Below are 20,150 nucleotides of genomic sequence, written 5' to 3'. Positions count from 1 at the left end.
ATATCTATTCATAGCATTACCTTCGAAGAAAATAATATACAACCCATTATATATCTAACATTAATTTTGAATTCTTATCTGCTATAAAACCATGTATAATTATTTGTAAAATTTTAAACAATACTTTCTTACTTTCTAAATAATCCCGAATTGTTTTTCTATACAAATGTTTTTGAACTCCTAAGTGGAGCATAGAGCTTCAGTGGAAACGCGCCATGGGGTTCTATTTTGTGCTAAGGCCTTCACCTCATTCCAAGACTTTCGTTGACCTCTTATCTCGTCCATGATGGATCTTCTCCAAGTTTGTACTGGGCGATCTCTTTTTCTTTTTCCTTGGGGATTCCACTCTAGGGCAATCTTTGCATTACTAGAATTATTTTTTTGTATTGGTAGTGTGTTGGATAAATCATGCTGGGCATGATACTAATAGAAAAGGTATTTGTTTAAAATTCTCAAAATAGTCTTTAAATATTTATCTATTCATAAGATACGATTATTTCCATCCTTTTCATTGAGAATGGTTTAAACGGTACTGCTACAATGGACAGGGAAGTCCAACAACTGCTGACGTAGAACAATAGCCACCTTTTTCTTACCTTAATTGATCAAAAACACGACATTCAGACACAGTTGATACATTTACATTAGTTTTAGTACTATTAGTATGTCTTATTATGTGGCCCGCGATGAGCGAGATCTCAAATACCGGATTCGGAACGAAGACGGCGTCGTAAAGAAATGGATGACGCAGTACGGACTGAAAATTGCGACAGAGAAAACCGAAACCATCATAATGAAGGGGAAAAGAAACAGGCAAAGTGTGGAATTAGAATGTGCGGGGGCATGTCTAACACCCAAGAAACACGTAAAGTATCTAGGAGTGACGTTGCACCAAAATGGAAAATGGGGGGAGCACGTGCGGAAGGTGGCCCGGAAGGCTGCGAATAGTGAGGCTGCGTTGGGGAGGGTGATGCCCAATACCCCCAAATCCGAGAGGAGGAGGGTCTTACACGGTGTTGTGCACTCGATCGTCCACTACGCGGCACCAGTCTGGAGCGGGCGGTAGTGATAACGGTCTATAGGTGGCTCACGACATGAGTGGACAGAACAAGTCTGTTGCGAGTGGCATGCGCCTACAGGACTGTGTCTGCGGCAGCCTTGTGAAGCATCACTGAATTCCACAAGGAAACAAAGTTCCTGTATCACTGAATGTGTTCCATTGCATGTTTTGGCGGTGAAAAGAAAAGAGCTCTATGAGAGAAGAGACCCAAATCTTACAATGGCAAAGAGAAGACAGGAAAGAGAAAGGTCAATTGAAAGATGCCAAGAAGAATGGAACAACATAGAAAATGTGGCACAGTGGACGAATATGCTGATCCCGAACATAAGAGATTGGGTGGACTGTAGCCACAGGCGACTGGATTATTTCCTGACGCAGGTGCTCACAGGACACGGGTGTTTTAGGGTCTACCTCTCTAGATTCGGAAAAGCTGACATAGCTGACAAAGAGAGACAGGTGTGAATTTTGTTACAGTGAAAGAAATGATTAAGAGAATGATTGAAAATAAAGCAGGTTGGACTAGTGTAGACAACTATATCCGTGTAGTGATAAAAAAAAAGAAGAGGAAGAAAGACAGCTGGACCAACAGCAAAGGTAAGAGGTAAAGATGCTGGAAGTTGAAGGTAGAAAAGTGGGCCAGACTGTATGAATTAGACTGTGTGAATCAGACTGTGGGGAAAGAGGAAATGCCCGTCTGGGAGTGATGCCGTACTAGGAGCGATGAGGGTCTTCCACGCGCTACGTGGAACGAGACAGGAAGCCTCCTTACTGACAGTCTGTGTGACATTCATGTGGATGAACGAAGGTAGTGCTTTGAAAGTGATGCCGGCCTTACAGCGACCATTCCGCTTCCGGATCGCTGGATGACAGAGGCGTACGAAGAACGAATCCTGCAGTGTTAGCCAGGCGGCGTCCTGGACTGAGATGTCTTTTGAAGATTCCAGAGTCCCCTTTATAAAGACGAAAAAAAACTATATCTTATTATAATTAAACTTTCATATATATTTTCATATCCTTTCGTGTTAAGTTTTTACACAGTATTTAGAAACAGTGTTAAGAAACAGTATTTAAGAACCAAATGCAAGAAAATGTATGCATGATCTTTTAATAATCTTTATTATTGTCTGGCCTATACAGATTAAACACCATTACAGATTCTTCTTCTTGATGTGCCTATCTGTAATGAATATTGATGATCATCATGGCAATCTGTATCTTTTGCACAGCAAAAATTTTGTGAAAAAAAGCTGCACAGATGTTGTGTTATGTTCTGAGGTTCTTTGACCAGGATGTTCTTCTCCTTCCTGAATCTTGCCTTCTAAATATTTACCCTGTAGGATGGCTTATAGAAGGGCATACCTGGATTCATTTCGTATAACGTGTCCGAAGTAATTACTGTAACTTTCGAGATTTGATGGTTTTCAGTGCCTCTCGGTTTTTTTTATTCTTCTGAGTATTCTTTATTTATTCATTCTTCTGGTTTTTAACCTGGTCATTCCACGGGATCTTAAGTATTCTCCGATACAGCCATATCTCAAATGCTTCCAATTTCTTTTGTACATATCTTCGTTCAAGGTGCATGATTCAACACCATAAAACAGAACAGAGAAGACGTGTGACGTGTGAATGCTGCGATGCTATGTCTAACTTACGCGAAGTAAGCCAGTTTCACTCATCATCAGCCTCTCTCAATCCACTGCTGGACATAGACCTCCCCTGTTTGTCTCCAAAGTGTTCTATCTTGTGCTTGCTGTATCCAGTTTTTTGTTGTCTTTCGTAAGTCGTCTTGCCATCGTGTTGGTGGTCTTCCTCTGCTACGTTTATCGGCTCTTGGTCTCCATTCAACCAGTTTGCGAGTGCATCTTCCGTCCTTCATTCTGGCAACGTGTCCAGGCCATTTCCATTTTGAGTTACAGCTTCTTTCAATAACGTCTATGACTTTGGTCTTAGCTCGTAGATCTTCGTTTCTAATCCTGTCTCGCAGAGTGGCCCCTATCATTGATCGCTCAGTGCGTTTTTCTTTGTAAGCGATAATGTTTCTGCACCATAGGTCATCACCTGTAGCACGCATTGGTCGAAAACTTTTTTTTTTCATATTAGTTGGGATGTCACTCTTTAAAACGTTCCTAAGAGCTCCGTATGCTGCCCATCCTTGTATTATTCTTCTGGATACTTCGGTTGTTTGATTGTTCTTACTTATCTTAATTTCGTGACCCAGATATATATATATATATATATATATATATATATATATATATATATATATATATATATATATATATATATATATATTTGTCTACCAGTTCTATTTCTTCATTTTGTATTTCAAGGTGTTTACTTGGTACTAAGTTAGTCATATATTTTGTTTTCGTTATATTCATTTTTAAACCTATTTTATGACAGGCTGTACTAAGTTCTTCCAACATTTTCTTTATTTGTCCCAAATCGTCTGCAATCAGGACTATAACGTCTGCGTAGCTTAGGTGGTGTAGCATCTCTCCGTAAACATTTATTCCTTTGTCACCCCATTCGAGGGTTTTGATCGCTTTTTCTAGAGCCGATATGAAAAGTTCAGGTGACAACGTATCACCTTGTTGGATGCCTCTTTGGATTTTTATTTGGTTGCTGTTAGCGTGTAGTTGTATCGAGCTTGTCGCATTTTTATATATGTATTACATATTAGCCTCGAATATCGGCTATCAATGCCGCTCTCGTTGTTGTATTCTATAGATTTTTCAATGAGTTGTTTTATTGTCTGGAGGTGATCGTTGGTTCCAAAGTTTGCTCTGAATCCAGCTTGTTCTCCACTTTGATATAGGTCTAATTTCTTGTCTAATCTTGTGGTGATTACTCTCGTGAAAAGTTTATAAAGATGGTTTAACAGACTGATTGGTCGGTAATTTTCCAGATCAGTTTTTTCCTGCCGTTTCCAGCCCGTTTCACTGCCATTATTTTATTCTGACTCAGACTCACTTGATAACACTTCATCTTTGCTGCCAGAATTTCCAGATTTGTCTTTCCAAAAACTATCCTTCGAATCGTCACTAAAATCCATGTTCAATAAAAGAATACTTTACACGTCAAGTTGTAAAATTTTTTGTCAAAAAAACAACTAGTCACTTGTTTTAGAAAAGTTGTTAATAATTAAAAAAAAATCGATTTCTATAGCTATTTTTGCAATAATTTTACAACAAATTACCAAAAATAACTTTACACACTCTCATATTAAAGGGTTTTATGCTTTTTAGTAAAAGTGTGTCACTTTTACATTTCGGTCTAATTTACCGGTCTTCATCTTTGGTATTTAAAATCAAATATGGATCTTACATTGTTTATATATTGTTTATAAGTAAAAAATGACGTTTAATATTTTGCATGTTTTGATTATTACATATTTTTATCACCAAATTTATCAAAAGCTATTGCTAGATGCCTGTATTAAAGACTATCACAAAAAAGGCTTTTTATTTGCTAATTTTTCTGGTCTACTTATTAACACACACATCACTGAATGCACATTTTTTTTTAATTTTTCCATGTTAGGTTAAAATTAGCAACATCGTTTATTTGACAGCAGAAAATGCTTTTTAGATATTTTTCTATAGTATGCACTGTATGAAGAAATGAAAGTTTTATTCTCATACTTGTAAAGATGATCTTTACAACAAGGTATCTCACAACCTGTATTTATACCAATGAAACAATTTATTCAATTTTCGTGCTTGACACGAAGGTATTTTAATGTCATTTCGTCACTTTTGTTGACATTTGGCGCGAGCGGCAGGTGCAGGAGAGCGGCAAAATTAAACTTGAACTTTGAATTGAAGATCTCCTGCTGATAAAAGAAACTTAATTATGCCCATCGGCATCTGTTTATAATCACGAATTCTAGTTGCTGGAAGTTTCTCTTCGTTAAAAAAACCAAACGCTTACAGGTTCTGTCTAGTATAACCGTTGTTGGTTAATGGTAGTGAGGTGTTAAAAGCAATATTTAACAGGTTTTTTAGAGGAGGTTTTAGAATGGTTCTTTTAAAATTCATTTATCTTCATCTTTTTGTTTAGTTCGATTATACAAGTCTGGATGAATGTTATTAAAAGCTCCAAATCTGAAGTCGACTCGTTAAATTTTTGACTAATGTCCTCTATAATGTTTGTTATGTTTGGTGTATTAATTAATTTTTGATTAGTGATCACTACTGCTGTCTTTACATATAGAAAATAATAAAAAAAATCTTAGTTTCCTTTTATTTTATTTAGCTGCTAATTTACAATCTGCTCTAAAAAAGCTTCATGCAAATGAAATTACATTATGTACATAACTTCAAAGAAGTGGTTATCCGGTGATAACTCACCTGTAATAAATTTATAATGATTATATTATAAGATCAGTAGGCCATTGTTTATTCAGTCTTCTTCCTTCGGTTGGTAGTTTTGCAAGACGAATAATTTGTTTGTTTTCATGATTTTTAAGTTTCTCAAAATACTGAGAACAGTAGCGGGGAAAATTAATCACAAAACCAAAAGTAACCGGTATAAATATTAACAATCTAAAAGAAAACTCAGATCACTACCAAAGGACAATTGATAAAAGAATACATGACCGAATCGACAGCTCTCAATTAATGGAAATCATCCCTAATAGTGCCAAAGAAATCGGAGGCCCGCAACAACAAAATCAACATAGTAAACTGTCTGTCTGATAAAATTAAAATAATGCTAAAGCAAAGAAGGAAAATGAAAGTAAGCACAACATACAGAGAATACAGTACACAAAACTTTGTAAGACAATAAGGAAAAGTATTAAGGAAGACATGAGAAAATACAATGAAAGACTAGTAGAAAATGCAATCTAAAACTGGAAAAACTGAAAGAATACAAAAAAAGGATTATTCATTGGAAAGAAGCAAATCGTTGCTTAACAAACGAAAACACCAGAATTACAGACAGAAATGAAATAATACAATTCCTAACTAAATTCTACAGCGAACTGTACAAAGCCCCTGACACACTTGAAGAAGTAATCAGTAACCAAAAAGATTTACCAGAAGTCCTTCCGGAAGAAGTAGAATCAACAATTGCAAAAATGAAAAGCGGTAAAGCAGCTGGAATAGATGGTATGATAGTGGAACTACTTAAATACGCCGGGAATAAAACCTGGAAAATCTTAGCAGGCATATTTACGATCTGCCTAAGATTGAGATGCATACCAGACCACTGGAATACAGCAAACATAATTCTCATTCATAAGAAAGGTAGCAAAGAGGATATCAAAAACTACAGATCTATAAATCTACTACCAATCATCAACAACAGATTAACAAACGCATTAGATGCTGCACAGCCGAGACAACAAGCTGGCCTCAGAAGTGGATTCAGTACCATAAATCATGTTCATACACTTCGAGAACTAATGAGTAGAGCTAAAGAATATGACATACCGCTAGCATTAACCTTCATAGATTTCAGGAAGGCTTCGATTCTATATATCCCAAGGCAGTAATAGAAGCTTTGGCCAACCAAGGCATTGACAAAACGTACATAGAACCTTAAGCAAATATATACAGACAAGCAAAAGATAAGGTAAGAATTTATGAAAACACTCCAGAATTTCCCACTACCAGAGGCGTCCGACAAGGAGACGCAATATCACCAAAGCTCTTCACTGCAACTCTAGAAAATATATTCAGCAAAATGAACTGGCAGAACAAAGGAATATCCATTGATGGAGAATACCTCAGCAATCTAAGATTTGCAGGCGACATCGTTCTGATTGCTAATAATCCTGCAGAACTACAAGAACTTATAAGCGACCTTAATGCAGCTAGCAATGAAGTTGGCCTAAAAATGAACTAGACAAAAACAAAAACCATGTACAACGAGCTAGTTGATGTCCAAGATGTAATAATAAACAACACTGCACTTGAGACAGTAGGCGAGTATGTATACCTGAGACAATTAATACATAAATCTGGCTCCTTATTGCAGAAATTAACAGAAGAATGAAACTAGCTTGGACATCTTTTGGTAGAAATGCAGTTATATTCAAATCGAAGATGCCAATCCACCTGAAGAAAAAAGCATTCGGTCAGTGTATACTATCAATCGTGACATATGGCTGCGAAACTTTGACACTAAAGAAAGAGATAATATCGAAACTCAAAGTCACTCAAAGGTTAATGGAGCGATGCATGCTAGGTAAAACAAAGAGAGATCGAAAAAGAATAGAATGGATCAGACAGAAAACCAAGGTTATTGATGTAATCCATAGAATTAAATCTTTAAAATGGCAGTGGGCGGGATATTTAGCGAGAAGAACTGACAATAGGTGGTCCACTAGAATTACACTTTGGTATCCAATAGGCGTCAAGAGACCAAGAAGACGTCCAAATTTCAGATAGGACTATGACGTAAGGAAACAAGCCGGTACGACATGGCACAGAAAAGCGAATTTTACACAATCGTGGGCAGATGAAGAATGAATATGTAAGGGAGGCTACACCATAATCCGTAGAATATTCTGAAAATGATGATGATATATATAGATGTCTCCATGTCGAAGGTAACTATAACACATCTCTTTTATTAAGACAATTTGGCCTTTTTTCAATTTCTAGGGATTCTCGGATAATTTTTGGTTTATAGAAGCGGATGGGGGCTATGGTTCTGTAGTTTTCAAAATCAACTTTGTGACCTGTATGAAGATGGTCTTGACCTAGAGCTGAAATTGGATCGGAATTGTGAACAGAAATGGAATGTTCATAAATCCTATTTTGGATTCTACGATTTGTTTGGCCTACATAGGATCGGGGGCAGTCTGCAAAAGGAATTTCGTAAACTCCGTGTTGTTCATTTGGAATGTTGTCTTTGATTTATCGGACAAGAGATGAAAGTTTTTGTTGAGCGGTAAATATTGTCTTTATTCCTTTTAATTTACGAATTTTTTCCATTTTGTCAGTGACACCTTTAGTGTAAGGAAGAAAAGTTTTTATATGGTGAGGGTCTGAATCTTGATTCAGTCACAGATTGAGTGGGAGATTGATGTCTGTGGATTGTCTATTGATGTTACTTCCGCGTTAACCGTTTTGGATGAGGGCTTGTTTTAAACTAGAGAGTTCAACGGGTCTAGTTACATCATCGTAAAGGAGTATTGATCTGGAGACAAATGTATTGATTAATACCTGAATTAATTTGTGAACTGGATACTATTATGTATACCATTCAGATGGGTTTGAAAAGACACCAAATCATCCATGCCATGGGTCCAAATTACGAATGTATCGTCAACATTTCGTAGCCAACATGTGGGTTTGAGCATTGATGTGGATAGTGCTCGGGTCTCGAAGTCTTCCATAAAGATATTGGCAATTACTGGAGACAGTGAGACATACAATGTTTAATGATAGATAAGTGGTCTTGCTGGATGCTGTAATTAGTTTTCAGGATGTTTAAGAGTTTCCTCTATAGGAATGTTTGTAAAGAGTGCAACAATACCGAAATCTACTAGAATGTCTGACGGTGAAAGAGGGTATTGTTTAAGAAGTTCGATGAACTGAAAAGAATTTTTGCCGAAGGATGAAGCATTTTCGGCGAGAGGTTGTAGAGTTTGGGCCAAGTACTTGGCCAATGGTTGTGTAGGGCATTTTTATGCACTGACAATGGGACGTAGTGGAATATCGGGTTTGTAAATTTTGAGCCCTTAAGAAGACATCAAAGAGGATGTCGAAAGCTCGGCCCAATACTAATCGACGCGGAATATATGTAATTCTTAAAATACTATTGATCATGTACATCAGCAATAGTATCACTTTCGAAACTCTCTTACCGATTTTTCTATCAGATGTCGCTATTGCGTCCATAACGAAGCCATTTTATTGTTGCTTCCTAATAAGACACAGAAGATTATTTTCTCACGTTAAGAACGGCTATGAATAACTGTTCTGATGAGACTTATTAAGTCGAAATACGTATCAACAGATACATAGACGCTTTGAACGTGAAATCAAATCTTTTCTGTCTTTTTCATAGTATCACTTTCCTTGGAAGTCATGATAAAATTATTATTATAAATGTAATCGCTTTGTGACAGACAGTAAGTACACTTTTGATACTTTTACTTCAAAAGTTGGAACATAGCAAGATTACTGGAAATGTCGAGTGGACAAAATTTTCGATCCATTCATTTTGGTTGTTACCATTATAGTGAGGAGTAAACATGGTCGCTATTTGTTCCGCGAAAGCGTTAGCTTTTTCTTGATTAGTCCGTGTCCAGGTTCCGTCATGTTTTTTATGGATGCAGTATAAAGTCGGCTTATAAATTTTTTGGCGTCCTACCAAATTGTACCAAAGTTAGTTAAATATATTTTGGGGACATCGTTGTGAATTTTTTTACTTCGTATCTGATTGTCTGCTGTAAAGATATTTATAAATTGGATTTCTGCTTTTTTATGATTGGAATCTGGCTTTTTTTGTGATGTCGCTTTCTGGGATACGTAGTGAAATTTTGCTTTGCAGTCTTATAACTTGCTGACGTAGATTTATGGTTGTTTCTAGAATTATTGTTCTAATGCTGCTTATCCGTTCAGACGTTGGCGATCAGTATGGCTATGTTAACTTTGTTTGCTCAAGGTGGAACAGCTCAGTAAGAGTTGTGTTATAACAGTTCCGTAAATTTTGCAGTTAACTAAATTTGTTTGTGCAAAATAAACGAAGTTAACTTTTTTCCATCGTAGTCTTGCTGGAATTCGTGACAAACCGTTCTATGCCCGTAAAAAATCACTACCTTCCACTTCCCTAGCTCAGATCATCCGTAAATTCTTTTTTTTTTTGCCAACCAGTTACTATTTTTTTTTTTACTTTTTACCATTTTTATAGTCTTTGCCATGGGCTATAAAGTATAAAATAACCAATAAAATAAAGTTATGGTAAAATGTGTCATATTTTATTAAGAGAGTCTCTCGTTTTTAATAAAAAATACAATTCTTTTACTTAATAGATTAACACTTTATTTGGTAGTAACATACCAGATACACATTATACCATATACGTTTTTCACGTTTGCCTGTAAATTATGGGCATTACCTTCAAGTAACCTTTTCAGATAACCTGAAGAAGCTTATTGAACATACCGGATACCGGTTTGTAACAAAAGTACGCCTCTGACCGAATAAGTACCCACCTGAACAGAGAAAGTAAGTACTGAAGTGCCGGAACGGCATCTATTTGAGGAGAGTCTGATGGGATGGTGATTAAAATTATGGGTCGTCCTTCCTTGTCACGTCCTCCGGGTACGGTCACTTGTTTTCCTTCAAGGCATGATGTATCATGCCTACTTTCCATAGCCTGTAACAAAAATTTAATCGATGTTAATATACAATTTTTTCTTGGTGGATCGAAATGTAAAAAAAAATAATATTGAACATATAGATGAATTTATTTCTCTTTAATTAAGTTTAATATTAATTCACTGGTTTTCTTGACCCAGGATTAGTTTACCGTAAGATATATTTGCTACAAAATATTATTTTATTAATACGACAATTTTCATAGAACTATTTATTTCTTACTATACTGCCCTACTAAGAAAGAACCCCGTATCGCCTTGGATAAAACCCGTATTTTATATTTCTAAATATTTTATGAAAGAAAATAGTTTCCCCGTAAACGCCAAAAATGACTATAAGTATACTGAGTATAAACCTGACATTTAACGCTTCGTAGTAAAAACCTGATATATGCTTAGTAGATACGGGTTTTTAACGTAGGATAAAACGATATGCTAGGTTTTTCTAATGAATAGAGCAACACCGCTAATAGTTTCCACCACCAAGTGGAACTATCGTTAAAGAAAAAGAAGAAAGTTTATGATTATCATGATTTCGTCGAGGCCGTTAAAACGTGTAATTTGAATCGTGTGGTGGTGAAAGAAATGTGAGTTTCCGATTTTCTTATCTGGAAAGACTTATCATCACAGTCAAAATTAAAGAAAACAAAGTCACGTATTTACCTTATCACAAATTGTTAAAGTAATTGTGAAAAGAGAGAGCAAGATTTTACACGTTAAGATTGACGATAGCGAGGAGTTGATAGAGATGGACTTTTTGCAGGCCAAAGTGTTAAAATCTGGGATAAAGGACCCCACACCTGTGACGAAAACTGCTAAGAAGAGAAAAGAACAAATATTAAAAAACTTAGGTCAAACTATACCGGCGAACCGCCATCAATTTTCGGAAGAATTGCCAACTTCAGATTTATAATAATTTTCATTTTGTATTTTTAAATAAACGTTTTTCGTAAATACTTTTCGTTAAAATAAAAGCAGTTTGCCTTTCGAAGCAGTTATATAAATTTTATAATAATTACATAGTTAAAACCAAGCTTAAGACAAATTTGGATAATACGTGGTTTTAGCTAAGTAAACTCGGGTAAGCGGGCTAAGCCCGTATGTCGCATAACTAATGTCCATATTGTAATTTTGCAATTTTTTTTTTGAAAAAAGTTAACTACGGTGCTACACACTCTACCCTAAATGATTTTGTGTTATTCTTGTACCAAAAGCACAAGGAATTAAACAAAAATCTTTAATCGCGTTTTTCTCAAAACTCACTATAGTGGAGATACGGGATTCTTTCTTAATAGGGCAGTACACATGTCTACAGAACTGAGTTTCGTTCGATACTACTAAAAATACATTACAAAATGCCTAACAGAAACCACTAGTAGAGGGGAGGGAGTTTCTAAGAACTATATAATTTTACTTTGGGGTAAGAACGTAAATTACAAAGTAATTCATATTGTCCTTATCAGAACCATCTACAGACGCAGCAGATGCGACAACAATACCCGACGGATTTGCCGGGTACATACTTTCTAAAGGGAAGGATTATAATATACAAATTTTCCCCAGAAATATGTAAAACTAATAAATATTTTAATCTTTTAATAGATTTCTGAAAACTAAAATTTACCCAAAACTTTAAAAATTACAACTATGAATCTAAATAAAATAAAATCGAAACATAATATGAACTAAATTATAATGAAACGGAACACTGGTATTAACTTGACGTGAAGAGTTCGTATTATTATGATCATTATGATAATTTGGTACATTTTTAATTCTGTTAAATATGAGCTTGAGAATTTTTTTTATGATTTTCCAGGGGTTTTGTTTATGTTTTGACTTGGTTCAAGTCTCTTTCACTTTAATGTGATATTATATTGATTTGTATTTGTATTTAATTTTACAGCACTTGTAAAGCTTGTCCCATGGTATTTTCTTATGATATATAGATCGTATTAACAAGATGAAATGTTTTTCGATCAGCAGCTAAATGAAACAATTCCTCGACTGTTCGACTTGTCCATTGTCTAATGTTACGAGGTCAGGACAGTTGCTTTCTTCCGACCCAGCATTTTCCTTTGATTTTGCTCTGAGTGATCAACCAGAGTAAGCGATATTTAGGTCCACTCATTACATAGCCGAAATATTGGATCTTATTTTGATGATATTGATCAATTCTCACTCTTTGTGCATGATCTCTAGCACACGTTTATTAGATATGTGTGCTGTCCACGCGATTCTGAGCATGCGACGGTAACACCACAACTTGGACACTTCTTATTTATTAATAATTTTGATTTTTGTTGTCCAGGTTTAACATCCATAGAGCAAAGCAGAGCAGACGAAGCACTTCAATACTCATAGACGTGTGGTCAATGACTTTACTGCAAATACAGAACGTCAATTAATAAAGCTTTTTCGTGCAATTTCTATTCTGGTCGAAATTTCCTGGTCACTTTCAACCCTGCAGTCAATAAAACTATCCAGATATCTAAAGTGTTTCACTCTTTTCAGGATTTTGTTATCTAATTTTAGTATTGAGTCTTCGATTAATTTTTTCTACCACCATCCATTTTGTTTTTTTTGCGTTGACTGTTAAGCCCTGTTCAGGGCATTCGTTGTTTACAGCGTTTAACAGGGTTTGAAGGTCTTCTAGGCTCTCTGTCATTATGGCGGTGTCATCTGCGTATCTGTTATTAATAATATCACTACCGATTTTAACACCTTCTGACGATTATTTAACGCTATCTCAAAAACTGGTTTAGTGTAGGCATTAAACAACATCGGTGACATAACACATCCTTGTCTGATACCACGCTTAATAGAAACTTTAGCTGAAACCTCTTGATCCACCTTAATACATGCGGTCTGATTACAGTAAAGATTTTTAAGCCATCTAATGTCATACGTGTCCAGACCAACCGAGTCCAAGCATTCAAATAGTAGTGTAAGTGGTACTCTATCAAAGGCTTTTTTGAAATCTATAAAATATTTTTCCTAAACTCAATGCTCTTTCGTAATAATATTCGCATGCAAAAAAGAGCGTCTCGAGTACCCACACCGTTTCGGAAACCAAACTGCTCATCACCAGTTATCCCCTCCCAAAGTTTATATATGCGCCAATGCAATACTTTCATTTTTAACATTTTAATCGTGTGACTCATTAAACTGATAAGTCGATAGTCCCTACACTGCCTGGCATTTCTTTACTTGAAAATAGTTATAAATATTGATTATAACCAGTTGTTTGGTAATTTAGTGCTGCTGTATATCTTGTTAAAAAAGGTGATAATCGCAACCCTATCATTATGTAATAGTTGTAACAATTCTGCAGAAATTTCGTCAGGACCAGAAGCTTTCATATAGATAAATACAGAGAGGAAACTGCTAATTTTAATTAAGTGAGGAAAAACAAAACACTTTTGTCGTTTCATCAGAGGACCTAAATACCTAGTACTGCAACTCATTATTCATGAAAATGTCGAAGAAAGACGATGGATTGAGCGTAAGAAACTCTTTTGGTTACGTAACATACTACATACTTGATTACGTATTGTTAACATAATTAATCACCTCAACAATACGCACACACGAGACCATGGGAGAAAAAGATAGTTCTTTCAATATTCCTTTGCCTAATATATTTTGGACAACTCATTTTATCAGTTGAGCAATATTTTCCTTTACGATATACTGTTTTATCATCATCAATGACGTTATAGCTCGTTATGAGTCTTTTTAGAACAATGCTTCCTGCTTCCCTGTCTCGCACTTCTTAGTCTTCTTTATCCTTTAACTCTGATGGATTTTATCGAAGTTGTACAGGTCTCTAAGTTTCGTTGTTTCTCTGGTCCGTCATCCCACCGATCCTTCTCGACCAAAAATTTTTTTGGCTGTTGGATCGTAGTCTCTTTTTTACTGTCCCATATCACTTAATTGGGAACTGGCACTATAGGAATTAGGGGTGGGCACTATAGAGAAAAAAAGCCACATAATATTCTACATTTGTGATGCTAAAACCATGCCGTAAGCATTGGCTCATAGTAAATAAAAAATCAAACAACTTATAAGAGACTTTCAAACGAGATACCCCAGAATGTGTAGGTGAGATAAGAGAATGAGATCCAGTGGGTAATGGATTATTACCACCTTATTATCACGGATTAGAATGGATTAGAGATATAACTGCTGACCGCACTCTAAGCTTGACCTTGAGCTGTGATGGCGCATAGGTTTAGCGGTTATTTAAATCAGTTCGTTTTAAACCGTTGAACCATTACCCCAATGTGATCCCCATTACCTAGTGGACCCGTTTTAAAATTTATTTCAGATGCTTAGGACATGGAAAAGAAAACCCGATAAGGGCTTGTAGACACTCGAAGACCTCCAAAGTGGTGCTAGGTTGTAGCTAATGGAATGATTATAAGAAAAGTAGTCCTTTAATGTAATATCCCCTACCAAACATTCCAGAGAAGATTAAAGAAGGGAAACTTGCAATGTCCGATACAATTGGGCAAACGTCCTTATTTTACAATCGAACAAGAAAAAGAAATAGGTGCTCATCTAAATAAGCTTTTCTACATGTTCTGTGGAGCAAACATATGATCCAGAAGAAGCACTCCAGAATATATGTGAAACCTTTAACAAGATCAGAGAGGAACATGTAATAGAAAATAAAGAGAAGAGGAAAAGCTAGATGAATGACAATATACTGCAACTCATGGAAGAAAGAAAAAAATCAAAGAATAACAAAAGAATGTACAGAAATATTCAGAGACAAATAAGAACCGAAATACAAAAGGCCAAAGAAAATTGGTTAAAAATACAGTGTGAAGTGAACAAAAACACGATACATTTAATATGCATAAAAACGTAAAACAAAGCAGCTGGTCTTCAAAAATCTAACACAGCTAGCAAATTGCAAGATCAACAGGGGAACATCATCACAGATTAAAATCAAGAAATACGCATATGGACCAAATACATTCAAGAACTATTTGATAATAATAGGTCCGAACAACATCCGTCCTACATATATATTGACCACTTACCAATCACATCACATGAAGTGGAAATATCACAAACAAAAGATGGCAAAGCTCCTGGACCTGACAATGCATATGCTGAACTCATAAAGCCATTTAACACCGATCGTACTCAACGGCTAACAAAAATATTCAATGGCATATATTTATGACAACGGAGTAATACCAAGTCAACGTTTATTGCTCTACCAAAGGAAACAAAATTCGTATCCTTCAATGATTTCCGGACCATCAACTTAATGAGCCACATTTTACAGTTATTTCTAAAAATCAAACATCAAAGGATATAGACTATGCGAAGAAAAAATCAGCCGTACAGAGTTTAGTTTTCGGTACGAGAGAGGCTTTCTTTAGTATATAAGTGCTATTTCACCGATGTAGAGATGTGAATTGCGATATTTATGCATGCTTCATTGATTACCATAAAGTGTTCGATACAGTAAAACACGACAGGCTGATGGAGATATTAACAAATAGTGCAATTAATACCTGTGATCTAAAAATTATTAGCGATCTTTACTGGAATCAAACATCGTCTATCCGTACAGAGGCAGGAGTATCCGATGATGTCAAAATCAAACGTGGGGTCCGACAGAAATGTATACTATCACCCTTGCTGTTTAACATATACTCTGAGGAAATCTTTCAAGAAGCAGAATTAACAGAGACTGTATCAATAACATCAGATACGCGGATGACACGGTGGTATTCGCTGATAGTTATGAAGCCCTTCAGAAGTTAATGAATAGAATCACAGAAGTGAGTCAGAGATATGGACTTTCACTGAACATTAAGAAAACAAAATGTATGATGATCTTTAAGGAGGAACAGCAAATTGAAAGAATCAAAGAAGATTAATATCTACTGGATTTGAGTTTAATTGCATCACGATAACTCTGTCCGAAATGTAACTTACAGATTTAATATAGGAAGAGATTTCTTTATGTACAATGAATGCGACACCATTCCGGTGGTTAGTGCCTTCTTCTCCGGAATAGAATACATCGTGGTCGTCTATGTTACATTTACCAGTCCCTGGCCACCGCATTTCGCTTATCCCAAGAACTGGTATATTGAGCCTTATCATCTCACGTATGGTGTTTTGTATCTTACCAGGCTCGTAGAGACTTAACGTAACTTTAATAAATCGAGTATTGGATTAATAAATAAATATATTATTTAAAAAAATAATAAATATGATTTTTTCAGTATTTAATTAAATATAAAAATGATTATTGTTGAATTCTGCACTTGATCTTAATTTATCGTATATACAGCTGTTAAAAATATCATTAAAGTTCATTTGAAATATTTCATTTAATATTGTATGTTTGTTAAAAATAAAATAAATATTATATAAAAAATATATATTTTATAATTAATATCTATAAATATAGTTTATTAAATAATAAATAATAAAAATTTAATGATATTAATAGTATTTTAAGTGAATAATTAACTATATAACTTATTATTTATTGAATCCTACTGGCTGACTTCGCGTTACCGTATACACAGGTAAGCGGTCCCCCACTCTTTGCGCTCTATCTTAAGAAGGGTTGAAGGTAAATAAAAGCACTTGAGACAAAAATTGAAGAGAATTTTCCATTCTACAATTTTTCTTACCACCTTAAATGTCATAAAGTGTAAGAGAAACGAGATATTTGCAGAAAACTCATTTTCGTGACCTTTGACCTTAAATATCTTAAGTCGCGGATACGTGATTATATGGGACTTTTGAGGTCAGTTTTATACCATCAAAATAAAGACGTATGCAAATTTTCAGCTTATTATCTTTCATTCCGAGGTTGCATCCTTATTTTACCGGACTATAATTTCTTTTCCTTTATCACAGAGATTTCGCTGGATAACCGCCTGGGAAGCGCTGTGTGCTTGTCTTCTCCTGCCGGATCTTGGTGTCCGATGACCGTGATTAGTATACCTTTTCTTATCATATGATAGTGCCATTATGTTTCAACTAGGGAATAATAATGGGGTGGTTTCCCGTTGCCTTCCCCATCGCAGTATCACAATCATTTAAACTGCTCCAGTCATGCTTGTGATGGCCCAGTTACAAGCCGATCCAGGATTATTTCCCCTACGCCTTAAGCTGGTACTGATGATCCCTGCTGCCCTTCATCACATGTAGTGATTCTATATAATCCCTAAAATCAAGGGATTGCCACTTCCTCCTTCCACACCGTACCGAAGAAATTCTTCTCTGCCGTGGCTGCCGTTGTGGACTTTATCCGTGACCCTGGACAAAGGACACTAAGCAGGTACTAGTTTCCCGGTTCAGGAAACACATGGAATCTGCGGAGGGCAGGGATTGATTCATTTTCCCTGATAGGACTATCCACATGAGTTCCTACTCGTCTGGATAGATAGTACCCTACCCGGTCAATCAATAGAAAGCGTAAAATCATACACCTACCCTGTTACGAACGTCAATGAAAATTGGGACCATTCCCTAGAAATCAAATGTAGCATAGAGAAAGCAAGATCTGCATTTCACAAAATGACTAAGCTACTCAAATGCCATGATTTGTCAGTACCCATAAAAATCAGGTTAATACGATGTTATATCTTTCCTATAATGTTGTACGGAGTTGAGTCGTGGACTCTCACAAACTCTACCTGCAAGAAAATTGAGGCTTTCGAAATGTGGCTTTATCGTCGAAACCTAAAGATATCCTACACGGACCACGTTACTGCAAAAAGGAAAAGAGTTATTCGTGAAATCGAATACCTCGGTCACATCATGAGGAACAGCGAAAAATTAATTAATTCTACAAATAAAAGTAGAAAGAAAACGAGGATCAGGAAGGCGAAGGATTTACTTACTGAAAAATCTACGTACGTGGTTCAACACAAGAACCACAAATCTTTTCAGGGCAGCAGTTTGGAAAATACAGATTGCCGCCATGATAGTCGCCAACATCCGAAACGGATAGACACTACAAGAAGAGGAAGAAGACATGTTCGATGTTTTATCAAGGTGGCTTGGATTGGTAACTTGGAAAAGGATGGTATCATTTTTTAAAAAAAATTTTATAAATTCTACTATAATTAGTTTTGTTTACTAAATATCACATACTACAAAAATATGCAAAGAAACCTTCCTAGATCACTATTTTTTGTTTAAGGCTAATAGTATGGTTTTCAAAAATTATTTCCTTAGGGAGCTCCCCATCCCCCTATCCTGAGACTAAAAGGAACATTTTTATTATGGCTTCTTAAATGTACATGCCCCTACGGAAGACAAGGAAGACGATGTCAAGAATGACAATGCACATCCTGGTTGAAAAATTTCTATTTTTATTTAAACTAACATCTAACCAGCTAAGTCTCTAACTAACATCTCTCAATCAATACTATTAAAACTAATTTTAATAACATATGTTAATATTTTCTCTTAAATAATTGACGAAAACAAAAAGTGTATCATACTATATACTCTTAAAATGAATTTACATGGTTACACAAATTATTACAATTTACTAGACAGCAATTTATTTAAGATAAAGTAGATGGTGTAGACATTTTAACATAAATCTTAAACACGAACGGAACAATGGAACCAAATTGTATGTAATTTGTTTGGGTTTGGAATAACAATTAACAATCACAGAACGTGCCGTTCGTAATACATAAATGAGTGGGTGTTTAAAAAGTATTGTTGACTTTACGGAATACATTTTCAGCGACTTTTATTAAAGCACACCTATTCTTTAATTAAAAAATAATTCTGCCGCCTACGCTTGCAATAAAATGTTTTATTAAATTATTACAAATCATTTTTTTTTTCTAGAAATATTTATTTGTAATCTCAATTGTTTTAACTATCTTTGGGAATGGACCTTAAACTTTAAAATTATTTGCATTATTTAACGTTTCAACTTACACATAATAAGTTGTTTTTAATAGACAATTTTTACATTGACCAAATTAACTTTTGGAATCAAAATGTAAATGAAGAAGACAGATATAGACTCCTACTGGACCAGAATAAAGGTAGACATTGAAGCAGCAGCGAAAGATAAAATAGGAACAGGATGTGCCCGTAAAAATCATTGGTTTGACAATGAATTCAAGAATGCAACAAAATAAAAAAAAAAGAATCCTACAGAAAGATGCTTACCCGAGGAAACAAGAACAACTGTAGAGAGCTGCCAGATGAAGAGAATAAAAGAGGATATACAAAAGAAACAAACGAAACCACTTAAATATAGAACTTAAATATATATAGAAAACCTCAAAAGAGAGAAAGAATTCAGAACATTCTATAAGAAAGTTAACATTAACAGAAAAGAATTCAAGTTGACTACAATACAATGCAGAATTCAGAACGGCGACCTATTAAGAACAAGTACATATTAAGATAGGACGTCTGAGGTGGATAAGGCATGTAATGCAGATGGAACAAAATGACCCAGCTAGAAAAACGTTCCTTTAGAAACCCATTGGTCATGGAAGAAGAGGTAGACCCAGAACAAAGTTCCTTGATAACATCGATGAAGACATGAGAAATATGGGAATACGTGTTTGGTGGAAGAAGGAGATGGATATGAAATTAACTTTTGTGTTAATTCTTTTGATAACGACTACGTTATTCCGAATGATCATCTAATAACTAAGGCACCTGCACAACATTTACATGACAAAACGAAACTGAAACACTCCCTTCCATGTTCAAACAATAACA

The 20,150-nt window shown here is 35.4% G+C and overlaps 1 protein-coding gene across 1 annotated transcript in view; it reads right to left on the bottom strand.

The window, feature by feature from the left end:
- Positions 1-20,150, bottom strand: part of LOC140451278 (uncharacterized) — an 862,244-nt gene that overhangs the window by 821,399 nt on the left and 20,695 nt on the right. The window contains 1 exon segment of the mRNA XM_072545021.1: positions 10,236-10,399. Coding sequence (XP_072401122.1) covers positions 10,236-10,396 — 161 coding nt within the window. The 5' untranslated portion in view covers positions 10,397-10,399.

Source organism: Diabrotica undecimpunctata, chromosome 9 (assembly GCF_040954645.1).
Source record: "Diabrotica undecimpunctata isolate CICGRU chromosome 9, icDiaUnde3, whole genome shotgun sequence".
NCBI classification, from domain to species: Eukaryota; Metazoa; Arthropoda; class Insecta; order Coleoptera; family Chrysomelidae; genus Diabrotica; species Diabrotica undecimpunctata.
The sequence above is the reverse complement of the archived record's forward strand: the minus strand, read 5'-3'. Positions and strand labels throughout refer to the sequence as shown.